Source organism: Puntigrus tetrazona, chromosome 18, assembly GCF_018831695.1.
Source record: "Puntigrus tetrazona isolate hp1 chromosome 18, ASM1883169v1, whole genome shotgun sequence".
In the NCBI taxonomy this organism is placed as follows: domain Eukaryota; kingdom Metazoa; phylum Chordata; class Actinopteri; order Cypriniformes; family Cyprinidae; genus Puntigrus; species Puntigrus tetrazona.
This window is the reverse complement of record NC_056716.1, coordinates 9,253,511-9,279,867: the sequence shown is the minus strand read 5'-3', so window position 1 is coordinate 9,279,867 and position 26,357 is coordinate 9,253,511. Positions and strand designations below refer to the sequence as shown.

Below are 26,357 nucleotides of genomic sequence, written 5' to 3'. Positions count from 1 at the left end.
GTTAAAAGGATTGGTTTTAAGGGGAAATGGAAATTTTGTCATCGCTTCTGTTTCGCTGTTGCGTTTTTCCAAACCCATAAGGCTTTCTTTATTCTGCATATTTTTTGAAGAATGTTCACACTTCTTTTGTACTTACATATGACATAGTGTAAAGAAAAATTACAAAAAGCACTCTAGCCTGTATAAAAAATTACCATAGCCCGTATATAAATCCCTCAAGCAAAGCTACAGTATATGATTTGACCAGTGTAAATTTATTAGGCCAGTTTCTTTTTCTGGTTACACATTATTTTGAAAGTTCACTTTAGACATTCTACTCAATATTTATTTTTCTTCTTCTCCAAAAGGAAAATTTTGAGTGCCTAAATATGCTCAAAGACTCAATAAACTTTGCAAACGCACCAAAAGAAGTGAAAATGTACATCTGATCATTTTAGAAGTGGGTGTGACAAAATGGTTCCTATAAAATTTCAGCAAAGTACCTCTGAAGCTATGTTTTACAGACATGCACGGAATTTGGAAGACACACGTAATATACCAATACATGCAAAAAAAGAGGGATGAGTGTGGATTGACAGGCAGAAATAGACAGAACTTAATTGAGTGAATCCGGATAAGATTTTCAGTGATTAATAACACATTTCTGCATTGTACCTTGCACAGAAATATTTATCCCAGCAGAGAGGAATGGAAATAAAACACATTATCTTGTGGAACTGCTTTTAGACAAAAAAAAGAAATTTGTCGCTCTCAGGCAATGAAAAGATGTTCAGTACATTTTTTTTAAATGCTTGCAACCAATCCAAATGTTTGAAAAGTATCAAAGAACAGTCCGATAAGGTGTGGGAGTTACTGTTAAGCACCATTTGAAGGCGAGACGTCCTGTTCTGACACGTGGTCACAGGACCACATGTTATGAGACGGAAAGATTATTTGCTTTAGTAATGTTATTTAAAATGACATAAACTCCATATAAAACATATATATGTGTGTGTGTGTGTGTGTGTGTGTGTGAAGGTGTAGAGAAGACTTTTATGGTTTTATTTTTTTATTTTGCACGTTTAGATATTCAGAGCAACATTGCACAGTAAGGGGTAAGGAACGGTTCCTATACCTAACCAGGATTTCCCATTGACAGTACATGCGGGTGTGAAGAAAGGGAAGATGCAAGGTTCCTCGGTGTGCAGGAACACCCACGGTGATGTGCAAAAAGTCTAAGATGCACCTCTGTTTCGCACAGAGTAATATATCATTCCATGAAGTACACGATGTAACGTGACACACTACATCAGAGCTGAGAAACTTTGGTCCTGGAGGGCCACAGTCCCGCAGAGTTAGCTGCAACCCCAAACAAACACATCAGAAGTAGCTTAACTAATGTGTTTTAAGATCACTAGAAAGCTACAGGCAGGTGTTTTTAATTAGAGTTGGAACTAAACTCTGCAGGACAGTGGCCTGACAGAACCAGCCTTGTACCAAGATACAAACCTACATCTGTATCAAGTGCGATATATCAATGTGTTTCAAGTGTTCTTGATGATTTCTTTGCATTTTTGGACAGATTTGTAATTTTGTAATGCTCTCGGACATTGTCTTACGTGAATAGAGAATTCTCTCTGTGATTCTATACCATTGTTGCCCAAAATATTTTGGATGTGTTATCAATAAAATGCTCCCAAATAAATAAGTAAAAAAAAGTCATATAGACAACATTTACGATCCTTTATTTTGCTTTGTCATATTTGGAAAGTCTTAGGAAGAATATGAAAGTGAGTAGAAACAATGACAACATTTTGAGTGAGCTTTAATAAATATGTATTACAGAGCAAGCACAATGATTAATATAAATACTGACAGGTGTTCAATATTTATTTTAATTGGCATCATTCTCAAAAGCTTCAAGCATGAAGAAGGACGCAGTGAGGGCCTGTGGGAGAAAATGCCACACCTGTTGTTTTGATTGCCATGTGGTGACATGAGAGAAAACTGGACCTACGACAAATTACCCGAGATCCCTGTTGGATTTCATGAATAATAAGATAAAGGTATGAATTAGCAATGCTGCCTGGCTGGTTGCTGCTGCTCGGATTCACTTTTTTTTTTTTTGGGATTCACAACAAGAAGATTAAAAGATTTTCGGGGTAAGGTTTGAACCTTAATTGGGCTACTTCCCAATAAGACTTTTAAAACTATGGAGAAATGTTAATTAATACAGTTTTCCCCCCTTCTTCGTGTTGTTGTGCAGAGGAGCTGTGCTTTAATAAGATAAGGCTCTGATTTTTCATGTAGAACAAGAAATTAAATATTGTATGTGATGTTTTTGTAGACACTACAGAAAACAGTAACGAAGTTAAGATTGGGCCTTTTTTCGTGCAAACAAGCTACAAAAAGAACGCACTAAGGGGGTTATTCATCGATAAACTCACTGACTGACGCTGTTTTTAATACGCTTGATGTCTCAGCAAAAAAAATTAATATTCTATAACAAATACTAATGAAACGAGCTGTCGATGTTGTATTGTCCTTGTATAACAACACCTGAATAATTGAACGAATATTTAAACAAAAGGGGCTGAATAAAAAATGACTTCAAAAAGTATCTCAATCACTGCAGCTAGCAGAGTCATTTTTATATTTATCTGTTTTATCATTTTTGTATCTTCTCTATAAAAAAATCCAAAAAGGAGAAAATGTACGTAGTGACATTTATTATTACTGTTATCTACAGGAAGCAACTTTTTTATGGTTATGTATGAGTAATGTTATTACATGAAAGGTCGTCTTACCTTAATTATTAAAATGGCCTTGTATAAAAATTATTTCTATATGAGGAGTATAAATTACTCTGGGGAATTGTATAGAGGCAGGTAATGATTGTAATGATCCTAACACCTACATTTTTGCCTAACTGTACTTTCTTATAATTTAAAGTTACTGACAATCTGCTTAATTAAAAAGATCATTTGTTAACTGACGTTGCATGTAATCTTCCCTCTTTGATCCTAAGCCCCGTCAGTGCCTCTTTTCAGAAAGTCACTGTAAAATTATAGTTAATAAGGACTAATTCAGCACATCAAATGTGAGCCACTTTTTTAACGACGGAGACTTGAATGAAGGTCAAAGCTACTGTGATGCTTTAAATTGAATGCACAGTCTGATCAGGAGGTGTTTTATCTATTTCCTCATTCAGCGCCACACACAATTAAAATCCAGTCCCAGACCGAGATTATTTATTTTTAATTACGAATATGGCTTTGATAGAGAAACCGCCTTTGCTGTCTACTCTTTACACGTAGGCATCATCAACTGTGTTCTCAACGTATTACTAGCATATTCTCATACTGTCATTTTTACAAATGTCATTTTTTAAGCCGATATGTACAGTAAGTATGCAGTATGCTTCAGTAAACATGTAGCACGCTATTTTAGCATGTAGTGCGTCTTATTCTGCGCCTAAAAATATCATTTTCTAAGCTGTTTTCCTAATGGTGACCGATAATGTAGGGAATACCTGGTACACAGACACACTTTAAATAGTCCTTTTGAAAGAGGCTGTTTTGATCACTATGTTTTGATACTGAAAAAAACCCCAGTATATTCATTTTTCAGTTCCCCCATATTGCATTTATTTTTTTACTGAGCTCATTTGCAACGCATTCCAGCATTTTGTCCCCCTGCAGAGCTACTTTAGACATCCAAACAAGGTGTTCTAGCATCATTATGTTGCACAATTTTCGCTACAGCCATTGTGTTGAGTGTGTGCCTATGCAGGAAGCTCACTGTGCCGCCTTGTTATTCTGTTTTATATCAGAATATGTAATATCCCATACCTTGAAGCTGTGGGTGGAAATATGACCATTCTGACGGCAAAAACTGGGCAAAAACTAGAGAGAGAAAAAAAAAAACTGTCATCAGAGTCACCACTGATGTTAGAGGAACTTTCTTGCCGTGAGTTTGGGCTGCTTCGGGGTGGCATGCAGTCGTACAATGTGTCATCACTCACAGCTCTGATGTCTTCCCCTAATTAACCAAAGCAATCTACAGCAGACACACACACACACACACACACACAGTTGTCTGCCTGTCTCTAATGACGTCATGGAAGATAAGTGTAATTAGATTCTCTGTTGAGTATGCATGGTGCATCAACGTATGCACACTTTTACTTGTTTCTCTGCATCTCTCTGTCTCTTCGCTTCTTTTTGCAAAACACATCAGCGAAACACGCTGTCCTCTTCTCATTTTCTCACTACGTGTCCTCTCTCCTCTCACGCATCCACTTCCGCCCACCAACCCTTACACGCGTGCACGCTGTCTGCCCAAAGCATTTCCAGACACACGACTGTGTCTGTGGTGATATCCTCTGCATCTGTCATGCTAGTTGCATATTCAAATGAATCGATTCAATATGCCACCAAAAAAGATTTTGTTCAGATTGTAGTAATAGCATATTACATACTCTGCGCAGTACACTGTCCCTTTTTTTTTAATAGGATATGATATCCTGTGCGATATGCATCGGTAAATAGCTCAAACAGTAATATGCTACATTTACACCATGGGTAGTACTTTATGCACATTTCTTAATTAAACACGCTTATTATGTGCATGTCTAATTAAGAAATAATGGAAATCTCTCCATTAGCAATCTCAGTGGCAGTTGTCGCTTGGCATGCAGGTCCCTTGGAAGTATGCAGCATGCTTACTGACGTCTTTTCAAATCGGTTGATCTTAAATTCGTGTGTACTACAACAAATACTATAGTCCTGAGCCGTGATGTCAAAGGCAGCAAAGTCGAGTTTTATTGTACATTGTTGTTCAATGTACTGTATGCGTGTACAAAATGATTAATAATTTTGAATAAAACAATTTCAGTTTATATATTGCTTAGGCATATGCGACCTTGGACCACAAAATCAGTCATAAGGGGCAGTTTTGTGAAACTGAGATTTATATATCACATGAAAGCTGTATAAATAAGCTTTATTTCATTGATATATGGTTTGTTAGGATAGGATCAAATTTGGCTGAGATACCACTATTTGAGTCTGGAAGATCACTTTGATTAAATTCCGATGAGTACATGCATTATTAAAGACTTCATTTAGACAACTTCTAAATTAAGTTCTTAGCAATGCGTGTTACTACATTTACGGTAGGGATTTTACAAAATATCTTTATGGAACTAGACTTTACTTTATATACTAATTATGTTTGGCATAAAAGAAAAATAGATTCAACAATGTATTTTTGGCTATTGCTACAAATACACATGCAAATTAAGACTGGTTTTGCGGTCCAGGGTCACAGCTGATTTTGAACTGCAGCCAGTGGAGAAAGTCCCTTTTTGCCAGCAGTATCGTTTATTTACCCATATGCTGTGTTAACAGGGGCAAACTGTCTATACTAACCAGCCAATGCGTATCTCTTAGACCAATCACATGAGGGGTATTAAAAAATATGTCTAATATTTCTTACTTGTCATTTAGCACACTGGAAAATCAAAGGTCTAGTTGAACACATTGAATCATCAATAATTACTGATAATTTGCAAATACGCTGTGAAAAATGTTGACCAGTATGACCATGTGCGAACACACACACACACACACACACAAAACAACCAAAAAAATTATATAAATAAAAACAGTACACTGGTTATTGCTCTCAGACCAAAACCTAAGATCATGCGACGAGTAAACCACAGTTCATTTTTAGTTTTACTCTGCCTTGAACTAATTTCATGGCTGATCTGCTCAGCTTTCCAATACAACAGGCCAATTCTTCCTAGACAAGAGAACCGTGCTCTGAGTGCCCACAGAGAGAGACTTGGGGTTTCAGCTAGTGTTGTCCCCATTTAACGGGTCAAGAGCAAATTAAAATGTGCAGTAAGCGCTCCATGCAACCACTAATTAAAACTTAATATAGGTTTTAATATTCATAAGCGTCCTTGGAATTGATTCTGTAGGTAAATGCATGCTTCTTCACTTCAGTGACCTTACGCAAAGTCACAGACACTGACTCATACATGGATATGCTGGGAAGGGCAGGGAAGCATTATATTTTAAAAAGAGGGATCATGACTCAGGTTTGGTATCAAATCCAAGTCCAATAGGAAATGGAGTGGCTGCTGCTGCGTTGAAGAAGACTATTGGTACTGACAGTATCCCGACATTCATTCACATGGATGAAGTCATTTTAGAAATCTTTTCCGGCCATCTGGTAAAGCCAGCCTGTGAATACTGCAGTGATATAGATAACATTTCAATGTTTAAAGGGGTCTTATCTTATCAAACCAATGGAAGATGGCCAGATCATTTGAGAAACCTTCTGGAAAGCATTATTTATTTAAGTTATTTCTAAAAATACATAAATGTACAGTACATTTCGCATATTCCATGCTTTCTTTATGTCTCATTAAATCGTATGACCTTATTTAGAGTCATGTCTTTTCTTTTATTAATTTTAATATGCTTTGATTGTAATTTGCTGTTTTAGGCATTGACGTACAGGCATTCGAACGTAAGTGCACAATGAGGAAAATGACACATTTCCCATTAATTAACGTATATTCATTTTATGCGGTGCACAATGCAGATAATTAAGAGTGGCAGCTGTTGTGTTACAGAAAAGCATATTTAAAAGCCAGACTGATGAAGCTCCCGACGATCCAGTTCAATTATTTTGCTTCTGATGACATTGATTAATGAGGATCGGGGAAGCCATTGTAAAAATCATATGTTTCCTTTCTGTGGAGTCGAACCAAGTTTCTTAAGACTGCTTTGTGGAGTTGAAAAGTGAAATCCATACGGCATTAGGCCAAGATAAATCAGGGTTAAACATATCTTTCCTAGGTGTAATTAAAGCCTTGAGTATTGTTTTCCAGCTAGAATTCTAATACTTTATCCTTGGCAAGGACTCTTAGCGTGTACTTAGGAGTAAATAAATAAGCTTAAAAAAGAACTTGAGAGAGGCAAAGTGCATTAATATGCATTTATTCAGTGGGTGGTGCACAGAGAGAGAGAGAGAGAGAGAGAGAGAAAAAAGGGCTCAGTGATTATAAACTAATGGCTATTTGCACTGAGACTGAGACACATACTATTTTTTTATATTAGTCAGCAAGAGGAAATGCCACTCTTTCTCAACAGCTAATTTGTAGATTTATCCTTAGAAAGACAAGAAGAACAAACGCTTGCATCCACATCCAAAAATAAACTTTACACAACCATGGAAATGCAGACACTAATGTATGGTCCACATATAACAAGCATTTGTGTGTGTGTGTGTGTGTGCACGTAAAGCAATACTGACATGTTTTTTGCATCTAAACGTACAAAATTGACATATTGGAGACACCTAGAAAATAATCCTCTTGAATATTGAAATTGCGGCATTGATTTTATTACTGTTGTTGTTTTTAGTTGTCATATGATCTTGTTTTCAATTAATTATATAAAGGATACATAAATATTTCACAGCTGTTGAAATATATCTATGTGATACGTTGTAGCGTCAATAAAAAAGTGCATAGATTTATGTTTTATGCTTGTAAATGTTACATATTACTACCTGTGTATAAACAATGACACCAGGCTGTGTGAACATATCACTCGAATCACCCAACCCGGTGTTGTAGGTTTTGATATAAGTATCTTATTTAAAAAATCCTTAGCGCAGTCCCAAAGAGCAAGCTGGCTGTGATCCGTTTCTGTGTTGGCCAACTACCATCCGTCCTCTGACTCTACCATCACTGGGACAGATTGGAGGCCAAATGCTGACACAAGTTTTGTCCAGATGGCACTTAATTGGTCACCAGAAAGAGCTAAAACATTGTTGAATACAGAATGGCTTATCAAGCACTAACACAAAATCCCATTTTAAAAATAAATCTGAGCTACATGATACACCCTGGTTTAGAAATACATAAATAACCTTTCGTTTAAATATTCAAGATGACTGGAATTCCCAAATTCTGTTGAACCTGATTTCTACAAAATGTTTGTTGCTTTAAATACTGTAAAAAGATGCAGATAGACAAGATGTATAGACACACACACACACACACACACACACACACTGATTAGTAAGCTCATTATTCCCTAACCTCCCACTTTTAAGTTTGTAATCACTAATGTGTGCACTGACAGAAAAACAATCATGCTTCCCGCATGCACAGATCATTATTGTCATGTGATGTTTACTGAATCCACTGAGAGACTCTTAAAGCCTCTCCACTGATTGGGTAGACTGAATTTTAAGGGTTATTTTCTTTTTATCTTCTTTTTTTTTTCTCCTCGCTAATTAAAAGGCAATCATTGCAGCACTGCCAGATCTTGTATACTTGTATAGATGCATCCACTTTATCACTCCTAAATACTGATAGACGTTCTACATTACAGAACTGGTTTATAATATCCTGAAATTTATCATCAAATACAAATGAATGCAAACAGATAGAATACCCCAGGTAACCTTTTACTTAAAGGAAATGGGTTTTGACTGTAGACTTTGTAATATTAGCCAGATTCTTTGGAGAAAGATTAATTGGCTTCGCCCTCAAATTTTTTTTATGAACACAAAAATTATGTTTACACACACCCTAAAGTGTGTGTGTGCAATGAAAGCATGCAAACAGCTTCTTAATTGATCAGAATGTGCTAAAGTTCAGACCGGGCTGACAAAACTTTTCTGGATTAAACTGTGTCCAAAACTATATTTTGTTAAGATTTTGGTACACTATACTGCCACTTCATGATATTTGTGATAAGTACCGCACGGCACATTATGTTGCCCTTACAGTAATCTTAATGTTGTTCTGCAAATTCAACAATCAATATAAGTTTTTTGAAGCATCATTGCTAAAATGTTTTCATTAGGTTATGAAACGAAAAGCTTTAAATGCATAATGTCAGCAATATCTGTTTATGGCATGATAAGCTGATTAATGAGCTGTGGTATATTGTACCATTAAGCCAATAAATCCTGCTGATGCTTTTCATTAGCTGTAATAGCAAAGTTATGGGGAATAATTGTTTCAACAGATCTGTGGCGGCTGGTGGCAGATTTTCTAAGTGGGACGCCACATCCCAAAATGTTAGCATACATCCCGATATCATCTTAGTATAACGAAAGGAAAAGTATTAAGACAATAAACTCACAAAATAATTTTCTGCAAGCATTTTTTGTTAATGAAAAGCTTTAGTTTTTCATTTGAGTGATAATTCATTATATTTTAATAATTCACACACACGCATTTAATTAAAGGGGTCACAAAATGTTGCTAAAAAAAATAACATTATTTTGTGTATTTTGTGTAATGCAATGTGTTTATGAAATTTAAGTTTCAAAAAACACATTACAAAAAAACACATCTCCACATACGGTACAAAATAGTTTCTCCTCTAAGCCCCACCTTCCTAAAACTGGTTGATTTGTATAAAGCTCATCATTCTAAAAAAGCGACGTGTGCCAGCTATCCAGTGCATTGTGATTGGCTGAATACCACAAACGTCTGATGGAAATGTTACGCCACTTACCATCAGTGTTGGGTTAATTAATTCAGTTACATAATATATGTAACTGTAATTAAGTTGCAGTTGCTTATGAAAAATGTTAACGATTCCCAAAGGGATTACTTTTGAACATTTACACACGTTATTTATTACTTTCCCAAACTGCTCAGAGTAGCCTGTTGTAAAATATGAGACATGCCCTACATCCGTGATGTGGAAAACACAGACGAAAACGACATAAAAACACTATACTTCACTGCTCAAAGCTCGTGTTTGAATAGTAAGTAGCAGATTCTTTTAATAAGAAAATGCAACTTACTTGGAGGTTGTGAGTCAGAAGAGCCAGAGTTGAAATGACTTCAATTTATATCCTCTGTGCACAACCAGCATTGGCTGCTCTGTAGATGTTTAGGAAGCAGTCCTCCTTAAATGTGCCGAACTTTAATATTTCTGATATATTATAGGAATTTTCTGAAACAGTGTTGGAAATAAAACTTAACTACTGTTGTTTTAGTTGACTTTTGGAAACACACAAACGAAATGGTCTCCAGAACATGGCACTGGCAGCAACGCTAAAATGAGAATAATAGCTCCAACTTTTTTATTTATTAAGCGGGTTGTTGACAAGTCATAACTTTTACAATAAATATCTCTTTGGTTTTGAGACTTCGGTCTTTGCAGAGGGAAACTTGAACTTGACCCCTTTACAAACGACTGAAAAGAATAAAAGAAGTGCACTTCGAAAAATTACACTAAAATGTCTCGCCCAAAAGCAAGATATATATAATTCTATGTCGTGCTAAAAAGAAACTACGCTTGCAACCACAGGTCAAGAGCTGTAGTTCCCGAACACAAACCTTGCAATTCTGTTTGTGAATGTTCGATGGAAACACTAACTCGTTGAACTCGCGAAAACGTTTGGCTGACAATGCTGTCAGAAAACACGTCCCAGGCTGATTCAGCCACGCGTGACTTTATAGTGTGAGTTTTGTGAAGGATTTGGATCTGTTCATCAAACCCCTGACGATGTTTAGAAATAAAATGTTTAAGAAACCTATTGAAGTTTTGTCATTTTGCATGCTTTTTCAAAAAAAAAAAAACCACAACGAAAAAAAACTTTTAAATCTAATAACATCTGAATGTCTTGATGCAGTGGGACTGATTGGGGTCATTGCTTATTTGATGAAGAGTTCTTCATTTCCATCTTTAAGACCTCAATTAAAGGAAGAAAGCTAACAAAGAGAGAAACCCTCAGGGGCTATACTAGTGGTCCAAATAGAAGGAACTCTAAATGAAACTGACTGTCGGTGAGGTTCGCTCTGACGCACAGATATTGTCTGGGGGCTTTCTTGTGATGAAATGGGTTGCTGATTGAATCTAGAGAGGGGAAAAGATCCTACTTTCACTGGCAGGGAGAACATACATGGGACATTAAAATTGCGGATAGCCTTTCAGTGAAGTAATATTATAATATTTATAACAGGGTTAGCAGCAGGATGCAGCTTTAGGTTTTGGTTGACTCGGTTTCTTTTCAATTAATTTCGGTATGCGTCCATGGTGTGACCATGGTGTAATCAATATTGCATTATCGTCTATGTGAAATATAAATTCAGATAATCTTTCAAAAACCCATTAAGTGTATAAAACGTATAGCTGGGTATTGTAATCAATTGCTCATCTCAGATAATTAACTCTTATTTTTAGAATATGTTGAAACAGTCATGTAAATAAATGTGTGCCTAAATTGCACATATAGGAATATTTAAAGTATACAATATCTTATTTTTCCAATCCAATATTAAACACAATAAAATTGCATTGGGTGCAACTCACACTTTTGCATTTATTTCTGCATAATCAATCTTTTCAGGCAAAATTAAATTATCCAGTGATTAATTGAATGATCACTTTTATACATAAAAAAATTCAAACACACACACACACATAAAAAAATATAAACATAAAATTATTGTTTTGAGCAAGGTTATCACACCAGATAGGACAGACCACCTGATGTGAAATTGTATAAATTATTAGATCTTTGCACCACCTGCTGGTGACCTTTGTAGATATCTATGAACCTAACAGAACCGGTGTATAATTACACAAGAGATAATGATGCAATAACGCGATATATAGGTGAGAGTGCATAACTAAGGAAACTAACTAGGACACTCTAAAGGATAAACTAAAAACAAGCTAAATGTAATCCTGGCAGCAACAAACTCAAATTCATGCATCAGATTTATAAATAAATTAATATATTGTCTATATTAAGCCTGCTTGCTTACAAATTCATAACAAATTAGAAATAAACTCAATGCCGGACCTAAACACTGTATCTGAAAATAAGAGATACAATCTTTCCTCATTTTTTTTTTTTTTTTTTTTTTGTCTCTGACAATAAAATGGAAGCTTAAACAGGAAAAAGCAAACCACACTCACAAATCAGCACCGGGGGCTGTCAGGACTACCCCGCATCTTGAGTAACAATGGAGTCACATTGTGTTAACATGAACTGAATTAGCATATTCTCAGTGTCATGTTCGGAGATCAGCATGCAGGAAACCAGAGGCGCTGTGACAGTTCTGTCATGACATCCATATTAAAACTGTGATGTATTGCAAGAACTCTGCGCTTCTAGCTTCCACTGATATAAACAGGATGCTGTGCTTTTTCTTTCCCCCGATGTTGCAAATCATACCGGAACATCCTATTACTTTCGATGGACTCTGCAAAATTACAGTGTTTTATAGGCTGCTTGTATGATTTAGATGACGGCAGAATGTAAATGAGTTTTGGTCTGTTTTGCAATATGTTTGAAGAATCCCCGTTTTCCTGGCTATAAACTATTGATTCTGAAAGTAAAATCAACAAACAACAAAGTAGTCTTTGCTTCAAGTTTGTAGCCATGTTGTCAATAATCAGCTTTCACATTGCTACAGACGGTTGGTACGTGCATGACTTGTGAGAATAGAAATGTGCAGAAGCAAAACGTTGTTTAAAATGTGCATGGATGCGATACAAGTATTAATAGCATATGGGTGTACATCAGTTAACTTCAATCATCAATTTGAATTAATCCAATGTGATTTTATATTATCTTTTACCACATTTTCTATACTATACAGATTACCAGCATTTTACATATACATATGTGTGTGTGTATGTGTGTGTGTGTGTGACTGATCACATTTCCAGATCACAAAGGCATTTTTATAAAAACATGCAGAAGCTATTTTTTTTAACAAACCCTAGGAATGAGCAGTGCTTTTTATACCTGTCCTGGAGACCTACCACTGCACATTTTGGATGCGTCATCCTATCTACTGAGATGTCTTTATCTGACTGATTTTTGAAGGCAGCATAAATGTACAGTATTCTTCGCTGCCTATATGACATCTCATTATTCTGTGCATTCAATTCCATGACAGCTGAGCAAAAAAAAAATGTCATATGAGGCAGTCAGTTTGGTTGTAGATGTATTTTTTTATAAATGACTAAAATTAGATTTTATTTCGAGTGAGAAATCGGTATAATAGTTGTTTTCAAATGTTTTCAGAGGTGTACAAAGACGTTACACAATGAACTGTTATGTGAATATAAATAGCTCATTCTAAGTTAATAAAAAAATATATAAACCAGGGGTCACCTTACATAGAAGTCGCCATCATGTCCGTACAGTATCCCTTTAAGGACAAACTGATCGCGTTTAGTCACCATGCTGTTCTAGCCACTTAAATAACACTGACACACAATGATGAAGTAAAATTAATATCTGCAATAATATATTGATTTATTTAATAATTACATTTTTACCTTTGCAAAGAAATCTTACCTTTATGTCTCAGACTACGACATAAACTGTCACCGTAGCTTCTCTAAGGAAGGGGTGATTACGATTCACAATCTCAACAACTAGATGTCGCTAAAATTTACGCATTTGTTTGTTTTTTTTACATAATAATTATTTGTCAATAGCAAAAACAGATAACACCTTTTATTTTCATTTTACACCTTGAAGAAGATATCACAGGTTCATCAAGTTTGTTGAACGTATCCATCCTCTGTCACTTTCAGTCAGTTTTGATTGAACTCCTCTTATCTAGCGGGCCTTTTCAAAGCAAAAGTAGCCTTGACACCTGACCTGAATACAGTGCGCTGATTCGCTAAAATGGACTTGTCGGCTTCTGTGCAAAAAAAACAAGGCCACTTATCAGCTTTTGCAGTAAAACGTTATTGACTTTTATGACAAAACGTCTTTTCGGGTTCAGATTGAGCTATATGTGGAGAATAACGCATTGCAATCAGCTTTTAAGTGGCTGTTATAGTTATGTTGCAAATATATTTACATGAATTTTCACAAGCTTTATTGTACATTTTTCAAAATTTTAAAGGTCATTATTTGGTTAACATTATCTTTGTGTGATTGCTTAACAACTGTCATCACCCTTTCAGAATCCCTCCTTTGACAGGAACTATCTGAGATGCCCTTCTGTTTTCTTTGTTTTTTTTTGCCAATAAACGTTTTGTTGGCTGTCAGAATGCACTCAGCTTCCTGAGTTAAATGGTCCGTCCTCCCCAGAGAGGAGGTGTGTGGATACTGGCTTTATTGTTGTTGATAAGTACCTTCAAAGTCCCTTGTCTGGGACCTAAATGTCACCATTCAGTTTGTCCATCGCAAGAGTTTTTGACAGAAGCAAAACTTGTTCTCACACCATACTGCCACTCATAAACCGCTAACTAATATTTAAACATCTTTCTACATGTTACTTTTTTCTGGTTGTTTTCTCAGCTTACCTACTCATCGTCTCAGATGCTCATCCTCAAGCTGGTATAAAACACACGGCATTTGCTTCCATTAAGACATGACAATCTGAATATGTTATTTTCCCTGATATTGAAAACAAAACATATGCACGAGATACATTATTTGTTTATCAACACAAACTTTTCAATATTGGCTTTTATGGAATAACAAAGAATGCTGGAGTGAATTGTTTGAAAAAAAGACATCTGTTAGGTTGATGCAGTGACAGACATTAAATTCAGTAAACTTTTACAACTGTATAGCTGCAATTGTATTAATACTACTACTGCTAGTAGTAGTATTAGTAGTATTAATAGTAGTAGTAGTAGTAGTAGTTGTTGTTTTCCTTTTTAACTCTCATTCAGGAGACTTAGAAGTTATCTTCCCTTACCCTGCCCTTTCCTTTTTATCCTCTCTGTAACATTGATTGTCTTCATGCCACTTTGTTATTGATTTTTCAATACCATATTGCATGGGCCTGATATGGCACTTTTCCAAGTGCCTCCTGCCAAGGGATGGGGGAATTTAATGCACTTGTCTTGTGGCTTGTAAATGATTTAAGATGTTTTCAGTAATGCTCGCCAATAAACCTGGATGATCACACTTGACGTCGGGAAAGTTTCACCCTTTACCTCTATTACAAAAAATACATTGCCCGACATTGTAATGATATTGATAGCACGGAGTACTGATGAAAAATGTGCATTCTTTTAATCGATCCTAAAATCCACAGTAACCTGCATCTTCTGGAATTTAAGTCTTAATTTATGGTGCTATTGAGTGAGTAAATGTGTATGTGCAGTCATTCTAAAACATCCCGTAAGAAGCTTCCAATTAGAGGCAGGGTTTAGTTTGAGCTACTCATCAAAGGTTTCATTAAGGATTAAAATGAGCTGACTGTTAAAGCTGTTTCCTAAGAGATACATGTTCACCACCTCATACAATTCAAATGATACATAGTATATTCATTCACACTTGAGAACAGGGACGTGGCGAATACATCATATGCATACAGAAAAGTACAGCTAACGCGGTATGATACAGAAACTGTCATTAAAGCAATATTTCACTCAAATTAAAAATTACACCATTCTAGAACATTTTAGATATTTTCCTCATCTAACACACCCGATCAACTTTTCAGCTCATTAGCAGAAACTGCAAGACTTATGAGCGTCCAATAAGGAGACAGAAAGTTATATATGTATTTCTATCAGGATCAATATTGTCAAAGATGTTTTGATGTAGATGTATTGTCAATATTGACAATTAGCATACATTTTGTGTTGGCCATATGGTTCTATTCTTGGCAAGAACTCCCTGTGTATCCTTGCAGCTTGGCATGGATGAGAGCAGGGAGAGCAGCAAAAAAAACCCAGGAAACCGACGATTGTATTGCAGATATTGTTAAAATTCCACATTGTTGTACACATATGAATTAGTCTGATTCAAGGAGGACCAGAAGTAAGGGTAATTGGCTATAGAGCAACTCGAGGACTACTTATAGTACTGACAGACCTAATACATCGGGTTCTCAAAGTCTACATTCAAAGGTCCAATTCTGAATTTTCATAACTGTCAAAGGTGTGGACAAAGTTATTACAAAGCATATATTAAATAACATGCATAACAAATAAACAGAATTTTGAATGAATGAAGTGCCCTTAGCATTTAAATGGCTAAACAATTAATTTTAATGTCAGGGTTTTCTCTGGCCGATGCCACTATCTTTAGAAATCAAGGCCTTTATCTCAAAAAAGAGAGTTTGAGTAAATTGCAGGGCACAAGATGGTAATATTAGTAGTAGTAGCTTAATTCGTAGTAATGATACATGGCTCAAAACCTAAGCACCTTCTCAACACGGTTTTGTTGATTTTTGTTGACACTCCAGTGTTTACCAAAGACTAGTAGATGTAAATTCATTCTCTGCCAGCAAAGGGAACTGTTGGAGAAGGGGATATAGCGGTTTCTCTGTAAAAACACGAAACAGTGCTACCGCGACTGAGAGCAGATCAACTGCGTTTATTGTCCTTCAGCAGCCGCAGAGAGCTGCCATCAGCAGCTGAAGAGTTCTGTGTGCAGATGCACACAATAGGCTTGACGCAAAGCCCCACGAAAAGTACTAATTACTATATGAATGGGTCTGGGGAAATAATAGGTAGATATTTTAATTATTTAGTAATACATTAGTGTTAGCAAAATTTTGTATGTGTAGCAAAGATACATTTCTTGACTCACCATCTCCTCATAGACGTACCTTTAGAAAGAAGTCATCTTTACGGATTAAGATCATAATGAAAATATTTATAATGAAAAAAATGCAAGTGGTAGCGGTGGAGCAGATTGTGCTTTAAATTCTCTGCACAAACTTAGATATACCATTATATCGCACATTCATTATTAACGTCTCTCTTTATCGAAAGATTTTATTTTTCTAAATTGATCAATCATAATTTATTATCAGCTCACTGTCAAGCCGCTGGCCACTTGGTCATTATAAAAAAAAAAAAAAAAAAAACGTTTTCTAAATTAACACACATATCTTGCTTTTACTTGCATTTCAGACCATCTCCAAATTTAAACAAATGATTTACAGGTTTAACATGCGTTACGAGTACGAAATTTAGGCGGCTCTGGATTGAGTTCTCTCCGGAGGTTCTGGACTTTGGGAAGCTCTGTTATTTATGGATGCTTAGGTGTCATATTCCTATAGGTAGATGGGGGTCAGCTGATGTGGGCTTGACTGTTGACTGTGGGTTATCTCGGCTTCTTAAGGTAAAAGTTCACTCTGCATCTTTTCAGATATTATATAAATGTAGATTTTTGGAGGATATTTGTGAGGTTTCGGCTTGTCTGCACACTTTAATGATATATAATCATCTGAATATTTATTTGACTTCACAGTTTTTATCAGTTTGAACGATTCTTATTTTATATTATATCAGTTTTCGCAAATGTTTTCACTGTGATAAACCTGCAGTTTTCTATGTAGTGCTTCCAAACCATTTTTTTTCAAGTTGCATTGGGAATAGTCCTTACCTGAACAACCCGATCCTGCAAGGAACCCACATAGTTATAATAATACAAGGATATGCCTCAAAATTTAAAGCGCAGTGTCTGCGGTGTTAAGATTTTACTTTAGTTGTAATGGGCGAAAGGACATACCATGTCATCACTTTTTAAAGGAAGACCGTGACAAAGTACTTTGAGTTATGCATGATGTGTCCAGGAAACTAGGGCTTCATATGCATAAAATAAATGCCCCTCTGCTTGGTTTACTCGATCCTTTGCTAATAGCTGACCACAGCTCCATATTCCAGAGTAACTGATTTTAATCTTACTTGGTCACATCGCCAAAAATCAGTAGCCACCCCCAGTAACGCTCCTGAGGCTAAATAAAAAGCAAATCCCTGCAGCACAATTCCAGTTTCTCAAAAGAGTGGAGGCAAAGAGAGGACTGATGATTCATGATTTAATGGATTCATGCCCATGATCCTGCAAGGAGTAATGGGTCTCATTCATGAAACATGAGCAGAATTAATTCATCCTTGTAAACCATCCTGCCAACAATTTATTGTGGAAACGCACAAAATAATCATTTTACAAATGCTTGCTTGTGCTGTGCGATTGAAGCTCTGATTGTGTGGAGATTTATTTTTAAAGATTTATTTATTTTGATTTTTTGGACAGCAGGTTGTTACAATCATTTTTAAGTTGTAATATAGAGCTGCACGATTCTGGAAAAAAAAATAGAAACTATTCTTCTTCTTCTTTCTCTTCTTAGCTAATTAGCTAATCTAGTGACATTTGGCTTTAGATATAATTTCTATTGAAAGAAGCTGGCAAACAATGCAATCGACACAAATGTTATTTGAAGTGACAGTTACTTTCAAAAGATGACTTTTGATTTTTATATCCGAACTATATATTTTCATCCCGGTTTTTCTGTTATAATATGAATGACTGTAGGACATTAATAATGTTGAGTAGTTTATGATCTTTTAATGATCAATTGTGAATCTCTATTGTCACAGTTCTTCTATGGATTTGGGAATTTCAATTGCTTCTGTCTCTTCAATTCCAGATTGACAAAGTGATAGTGATATCACTGTGTGGAGCATACCATCTGTTGTATTGGACTCCTTGTTTGTGCAAAAATTAAATTTAAGTTTTCTATTGGCACAGTAAAGTAAACAATAAAAAGTGTCTTAAAACATTTGTTCGTTTCTTTGTTTCTTTGCTTTTTGAAGAAAATGCCAAAAAAACTATGTACCTATTTTTTTTTCCTAGTGCTGCGTATGTACGCTGTATTTATTTTCTATTATTTGCCCCCCCCAAAATGCCTGTACTTTTTATATACCATCATTTAGTAGCCCATTCGTGCCATGTGATATCTCAGGATACTTAGTATTAGCATTTTGATCTGAAAAAGTAATATTATTTCCATTTTCAGTACCCCTCACGCTCCACATTATATGCAATCATTCTGGAATCCCTTTGTGGTTGTGTCCACTGACAACCCCTAAAAGAGGATTTCTAATCCATTTTTTTTTTTTTTTTTTTCAACCCAGCATGAGTGAACATAATAATGAGACTCTCTTTCTCTGCTGTGCAGAGATGAATCATGTGTTCCCTAAATTAAATCAAATGGATTTTTAAATGACTTAGGCTGGGGCTGCAGATGCTCTCAAAAAAAAGGTTAGCAGTTCAGAGTACATTGTAGTGTTCAGTTGTGGTGAAGGCAAGACTGCTCTCAGTTTCTACTTGGTGTCCTGGCAGGAAAAAAAAGGAAGGAGAATTAGAGAGAAAAAAAGAACCTCTGGCCACAGCAAGCATAGTTATTTCTGAGCTTGATTCCACTTTAAATGTAGTCGATGGCTTTTTGTGTTTTCTTCTACGAATGATTAACTACAATGATGCTTAATGTTAGTTCATTCGCTTAATTTGTGTGTAAAATCTGCATGTTTTCATGTTTCTCTGAATAATAGAGCAGATGTAGCTGGTATATAATGCGCGGTTTGAAAACTGGGTGTTTATTGTGTTTGATATGGTTTTGAGGATGACCCACTTGGTATTGCCAAATAATTCACTTGCAATTCAGTAACATTAAAAGATAAGCTTCATGAAATAAGTTATTCCGGAGCATTGGCAAATTGGTTATTTAGTATGTTTGCAAGTAGACAGTGTGTGAGTTAAATTCGGTAATGTAGATTTTATTTGTACAGGAGTTCCTGCATTACTATCATGAGTGATCTTCCCCATGTGATATTTTTAGGCCATGCAAAACTCATCTACGGTGTGCCCTCAATTCAACTTTTTCTTTTTTTTCTTAGAATGTGCATATAAAGAACAGACTGATGCAAGACAGCTAATAGGGCACAGAAGCTATGGATAATAGCTTTAACGTTTAAAAAAGATAATCAGAATAATCTCTAATAGACCTTGAATATTATATGTTGATAACGATAAACACAGAAGAGGCAAAGTATGGTTTAGGAGCTTGTGAGGGGCTGTCAAGAACTCTGAGAATATACAAGCTACACAATTTTGGAGAAATTATGAATTGGAGCCTTGTTTTCTCTTTTCTTCGTTTTCTATTGGAGCAAGTGATTAGCATGGAGATGTCCAGTGCCTGTTGTGTGATGATTGCCTACAGATGGCGTATCGTAACATGCAAGAGTTTGGTGCTCAGTTTCATTTAGCACACAGAGGCAGACGAGCACAAAGAAATTGTTAAATTTTATGCAGAAAATTAGCTCATTTGAAATTTTTCTGCTACAGTTCTTAAAATAGTTGGGGCAGGGGTATGTTTATCATGGTGCAGCATCTATTCATTTAGTTTTCTGGGCACTAAGATTATAATTTTCCAGAGTTTTGGTGCTGGAATTTGGTCCCATTCTTGCCCGATGTAGGCTTCCAGCTGCAGTCAGACCAGTTCTGCTGCAGTATGTGGTTTTGCATTGTCCTGCTGACATACTCAAGGACTTCACTGAAATATGTAGATATATGGAGGAGCATATGTTGCTCTAAAACCTTCATATACCGTTCAGCATTCATAGTAGACTCCGAATCATGCAAGCTGTCCATAACGTATGCACTCATGCGATCAGAGATGCTGGATTTTGAACGGCATTCCTTGATCCATTTAGTAATGTCAAAAACAGAACGATGCAGATGATTGATACAGTTTCGTCTTCAGCCTTTTCCCTTACACATCGAATTTTGCATAGTTTCTCTGATGATGTTATTCACCGTAGACGATGAGATTGGCAAAGCCTTTGCAATTTGACTTTTTGCACATTGCTTTTCACTCATTTCCCACCATTGACAAGATAACTCGTCAATTAAGAGACAACGCTTCCCCGACCAAAAGACTATTTTTTACGGTAGTCACTCTTCTAGGTGTATTACACTAAGAAAGGTGTATATGTGTGCATGTGTGCGTAAACGTGTGTGTGTCACGGTGCGGTTGTAGAGAGAAACGCTAGATGAGAATATAACAAACTGTTTTTATTCTTCTACACACAAAATAAACAATATTGCTGCAGGCGGACAGACAGAACATGACCATCCTATTAACAACGTGATCGGACAAACTGAATTGAAACAAACAGGAATTAAAAAAAGATAGGTCACACCGAACACATGGAACTTGAAAATAAAAACAACACAGAATCCAAAGACGTGACACTGTGCCTGTTTGTTAAGCCAATTTTAATTATTCATATAGTTATTTACAGGTGAACGAATATGATATATGGATGTACTTTGCCTGAAAATGCAGTAATTTGATACAGTGGAGGTAAAAATTAAAAACTAAAGATAGAATGAAATATTTTTTGTGATTGTTTGGTTGTTTGTTTGTTTGAAAGCAGAGGCTCAGGTATATATAATATGTTCATATACGCATAGCAGGATATTATTTGAAGCCTGTCAGATTTAAGTAAAAATCATCTAAAACGCTGGCAGGAAGGGAGAGAGTTATTAAGTATTCCACAATCTTTCATGCTCTCTTTCACAGATAGCTGCTAGATGTTCTCCCAGTTAAATCTTTTCAAAATGTCTTGCTTTTTCAGCGCTTTGTTGTCCCCGTGTTCCTTTCTCATTTTAAACATTTGTTATGTTCTCTGTGTTCTGTTGCGGATAAAATATTGGCTCATGTGATTTGAAAGTCTTTTGGTTTTCATTTTATACAAAAAAAAACAACTGCAAAAAAACACATCTAAGCATTTCCAAGATTTGGGTTGCAAAAAAACATTATTAGACAGTAAAAGTTAACAATAAATTACAGTACTTTTGTTGTTACTGCATTTGCGATCAAGTACAGCCTTTATGAGCATTAACAACTCAATAGCAGTTTCAATAACATTACACACACACACACACACACACACAGTCAGATAGACACAGACAGACACGCACATGCACATACTTATGCAAATATGCATATATACATTTTAGAATTATTTTATTTTCCCCCTATCTGTCCTTCTGCTTTTCTGTTGCATAATTAATAATCAGATTTTCTCTTTGACTAAACAGCAAATAAACCTTGTGAAGAGACTAATTAAAAATGCATTGCTTTCTGGTTTCAACCTCATTAATTTGACAATGTGCATAATGTAACGTGGTGTACCATCCCGTGCATTTACCTAATGCTACAGTTGTTCCGCACTATTCTGTCTATTTAAGTGCGTATAAAATGAAGCCAATAAATAGAATTTCATTTTGTGCGTTATCTCAAGAGTAGTTAAAAACAACATTGCGCAACTTATCGGTTACATCTATGCCACTAACTAATTTTGTCATAAATGCCTTCTATACCGCATCTAATGTAGAGATAAATGAGTGTTCAGTGAGTCGTCTTTACGCTTGCCCTTAGGATTTGGTTTTGTCATTATGCACTATTAAAATTATAGTTCATCCTGTAAAATCAGTCAAACGATATTTGAGTATTTTTGACATTATTGAAGTCAAAGCCTCAAGGTTCCAAGTTTAAAATTGTGAAAAAAGAGTCAGTGTGTTTCTCAGTGTGCTAGCAGCCCGTGGTAACTCTCTGCCTTAGATGCATGTAAAGAATAACTTGCATTATTATATATTCTTGTAATCTTCATACTGTGCGTTCTGAGAAGAAGAAATGCGGGATTGGAATTATAAGAAAATGTGTGAATGGTGACAGAGGACCAAAGTCCTCAAAGTACCTTATTACGGCCTATTTTTACATTTTGAAGTTAACTAAATTCAGTATGATTACGTTTTAAAGTTAAGATAAAATTTTAGAGGCTTAGCCTAATTCAGGAATAGGCCATAGCTCAATTAGGACATTTAAGTAATTTTTAAAAAACAGCATTACCGGTGTGCATGTTAAGACAAAACAATGTTTTAAGATCAGTCAGATCAAGTTTCTTACAGTTGAAACATCTCAGATTTACATTTGAGTCTAGGACTAGGCTTAAGCCTTCTCTGTGAAACTGGGAATAAGACTGGTGTGTAAGACAGCTGGAATAATACTGCATGTTAGGATCGAAGTGTGAAACGAAGTGTCATGCTGCTGCATTATAAAGAATGATATGCCCTTTAACCCTAGCAGTATACCTGATTCCCTTGACAGTCTTTAGTGATGCCCTTCCCATGAACTCCTGATATGGCTCGAGTGGGACAGAGTTTTTGCACACACACACACACACACACACACACACACTGCTGGCCTGTGCACCGCAAGCCATTGATGAAATATTTATACAGCTTTTATGAGACTCTGATGCGATCACTCCATCAGCAGGAAGAAAGGAAGCTTCATTTATCACTTCCTATCAAAGACAAATGGAGGGATGCGTTAAGAGAAAGAGAGAAATGCTGGAAAAATATTGTTGTTAAAAAAAAAAGATAAAGAGCAAAACTGATCAGCTGACTTGTTTTCAGAGAATGTTTCTTGGTTAAAGTTACAATGTAAAATTTGTTAATTTGGTCATTTTTTGGAAGAAAACACTTTATTTTACGGTCAAATTCTATTGACTATCAAATGCGACTTTTGCCTCAATAAAGGCATCAAGAGCCACCAGGAATTTGGCTACGATTGTCATATTCCTCTTGTTAAGCCCCTAAACCACAGACAACATCAGAAGCGTCTTACCTGGGCTAAGAAGAAGAACTGGACTGCTGCCCAGTGGTCTAAAGTCCTCTTTTCAGATGAGGTCAAGTTTTGTATTTCATTTGGAAACCAAGGTCCTAGTGTCTGGAGGAAGGGTGAAGAGGCTCATAGCCCAGTTTGCATGAAGTCCAGTGTTAAGTTTCCACAGTCTGTGATGATTTTGGGGTGCATTGCTGGTGTTGGTACATTTTTAAAGATGCTGATTTCATTTTACAGCAGGATTTGGCACCTGCCCACACTGCCAAAAGCACCAAAATTGGTTAAATGACCATGGTGTTGATGTGCTTGACTGTCCAGCAAACTCACCAGACCTAAAGCCCATACAGAATCTGACGACCTGAAACCAGGACTTTCATACCACCTCATCAGTGCCACAAACTGATCACCTAAAATCCACACTAAATTGAGGCAGTAATTAAAGCAAAATGAGCCCCTCCCAAGTAATGAATACACGTACAGTAAATAAACATACTTTTACCGAAGGCCAACAATTTACTTTATTACCTATTTTCTGTAGGTCTTATGAAGCATTCTTTGTGTTTTTGTTAAATGTGAACCTAAAACATCACAATCAAAAAATCAAAGACTTCAGCTACTTCAGTCTGTGTGCATTGAATTTATTTAATACAAGTTTCACAATTGGAGTTACTGAAACAAATGAACTTTTCCATAACATTCAAATTTATTGAGATGCACTGTGTGTATATATATATATATATATATATATATATATATATATATATATATATATATATATATATATAAATTTATTTACTTTTCTGTGTTTTATCACACAGGGTGATGAGGTCTTGACCGTCATAAAGATGAAGGCCCAATGGCCGGCCTGGCAGCCCCTCAATGTGTAAGTAACTGTCATGTAGTTTGTGTGCAGGTTTTATATAATTTTCTCTGTTGAATAATATCTCAACAAAAAACAAGATTTTTTTTTTTCCTCCTATAGAGAGTACTTAAGCTCTTTACAACACTGAGTATTGCCTCTTTCTCCCAAGACAGCAACAACTGTGTTTGATGTAAAAACAGTTATGTGCTTAGAGTGCTCTGCTTTCTCTTTATTTAACATTTAAGTGATCCAAATTGATCAATGCCCAGAGAATCACTCAAGCACAAATAATTTCAAATTTATAATGCTTTATTCACCTCATCGGGTATATTTGGGTGAATTAGGACTTGAGAGTAGACAGGAAATTGCTTTTGAATTGACTCAGAGTGTCATGAAATGCTCAGTATGAGGCAAGAAGTGCTTGAAGTGCTTGAGACCAGAGCTATAAATGTCTTTCCTCACACTGCATAATAAAACAGATGTTATCATTTGGCTTTATAACAGCAGTTCATGTCCAAAAAGCCTAAATGGGTTGCATGTTCTTTCCTTATTTCTCTCTCTCTCTCTCTCTCTCTCTCTCTCTCTTTTTGTTGTCTTCTCATCTTCTCTGCAGGTCTGTTGCTCGGTAGCTATATATTTAGAATAGCAGCTAATGCGTACTCTGCTGTTGGAACTTTCCAGAAACCTTGAAAAGCTCGACTTGAGTTGATTAGCAGTGCGCTGACAGGCAGACAGTAAAATAATAGGTTGTCAATGAAAGCAGAGTCTTTAATTAGCTGAATGATTTGTTAAAGTACGTGTTTGCGTGTGTCTGTCTCTTTTTAAGGGTAGAGTTGGATGATTTCATTTTCCTTAAGGGATATATTGCTTCATGACAGATTTTGCTGTCTTGTTTTGTAATAATGATACAAATTCATGCTGACTTTTGCAGTTGTTATCATACATACGTGTGTGCTTGTCAGTTAAAATTATGTATTTCAGATGTGCAGCGCTATCTTAAGATCACCGTTTGCGATTTCAAAGCACATCAAGCTTAATCTTACTTATTATTTAATTCATGGAAAAGAATGAGGAATATGTATATTCAGAAAACATGCAGATCATATAAACACATACGCTATCATCAAGACCTTAATAAACAGATTTTAAAAAAATGTTGCAAAAAATATTTTAAACACATTACAAAATTAGCAAATTAATGATTATATAATGTAGTGATAAAATAAATTTTTGTAAGGTCGTTTCTCATCTACTCGCTTGCCCCAATAATTAATTTGTCAGCATATCAACATATTTGATTTCAAGCTTTTATTGCTTGAAAGATACATTCACAGATGCATAAATACGTTCATTGCATCTGCAACAGTTAAATGGGAGCTAGTGACCAGATCATCCCCAGAATACATAATAAAATCCCACTAACCTCTACAGCATGTGCAACGAATGTTCGACATAATCCTGCCGACTGAGAACACCTACCTGGTGGTCCACCCCACTGCGTGAGCTTGCTATGCATCTCTCTTTTAACAGAAAACTCTCAGAGGGGTTGACTTTATCTCTGACAGCCATATTGAGCAAATACAAAGGAAAGATGCATGTCTGAAATGGAGAGAAATAGGGGTTACAGAGACCTGCAGACAGACATGTTACTGGCGTGATCATTGTAGTCTTCTTGTTATTGTTTGTATATATAAAGAATGTTTTTAAAAGATTAAAATAGAGCTAGCTCATGCTAGTTTGTTTATTTATTAATTTACTCATTTACTTACAGTACTAACTTGCTTATTTACTAGTAGCCATGTAATACTTAACATTATATCAGGGATATAAGTTCTTATAAGTTCTTCCTGAAGAAAAAGTGATCAGTGTGACTCAACTCCAAGTACATTAATACTGTCACATACTGTTGATGTTTTCTTAGTTTTTATTTATTTTTTATTATTTGTAAGTTCTTGAATTCAATTACATTTTAAAAAAGTGTGTATTTGCTTTTCCGTGCATCATAGTCTTCCTTTTGTTTTGGATTTAGTCTTTTTGACTCAC

General features: G+C 35.7%; 1 protein-coding gene across 1 annotated transcript in view; it reads left to right on the top strand.

Annotated features, from left to right (window-relative positions):
• Positions 1 to 26,357, top strand: part of spon1a (spondin 1a) — a 108,299-nt gene that overhangs the window by 68,691 nt on the left and 13,251 nt on the right. Inside the window, 1 exon segment of the mRNA XM_043264165.1 lies at positions 24,271 to 24,335. Within this exon segment, the coding sequence (XP_043120100.1) occupies positions 24,271 to 24,335 (65 nt within the window).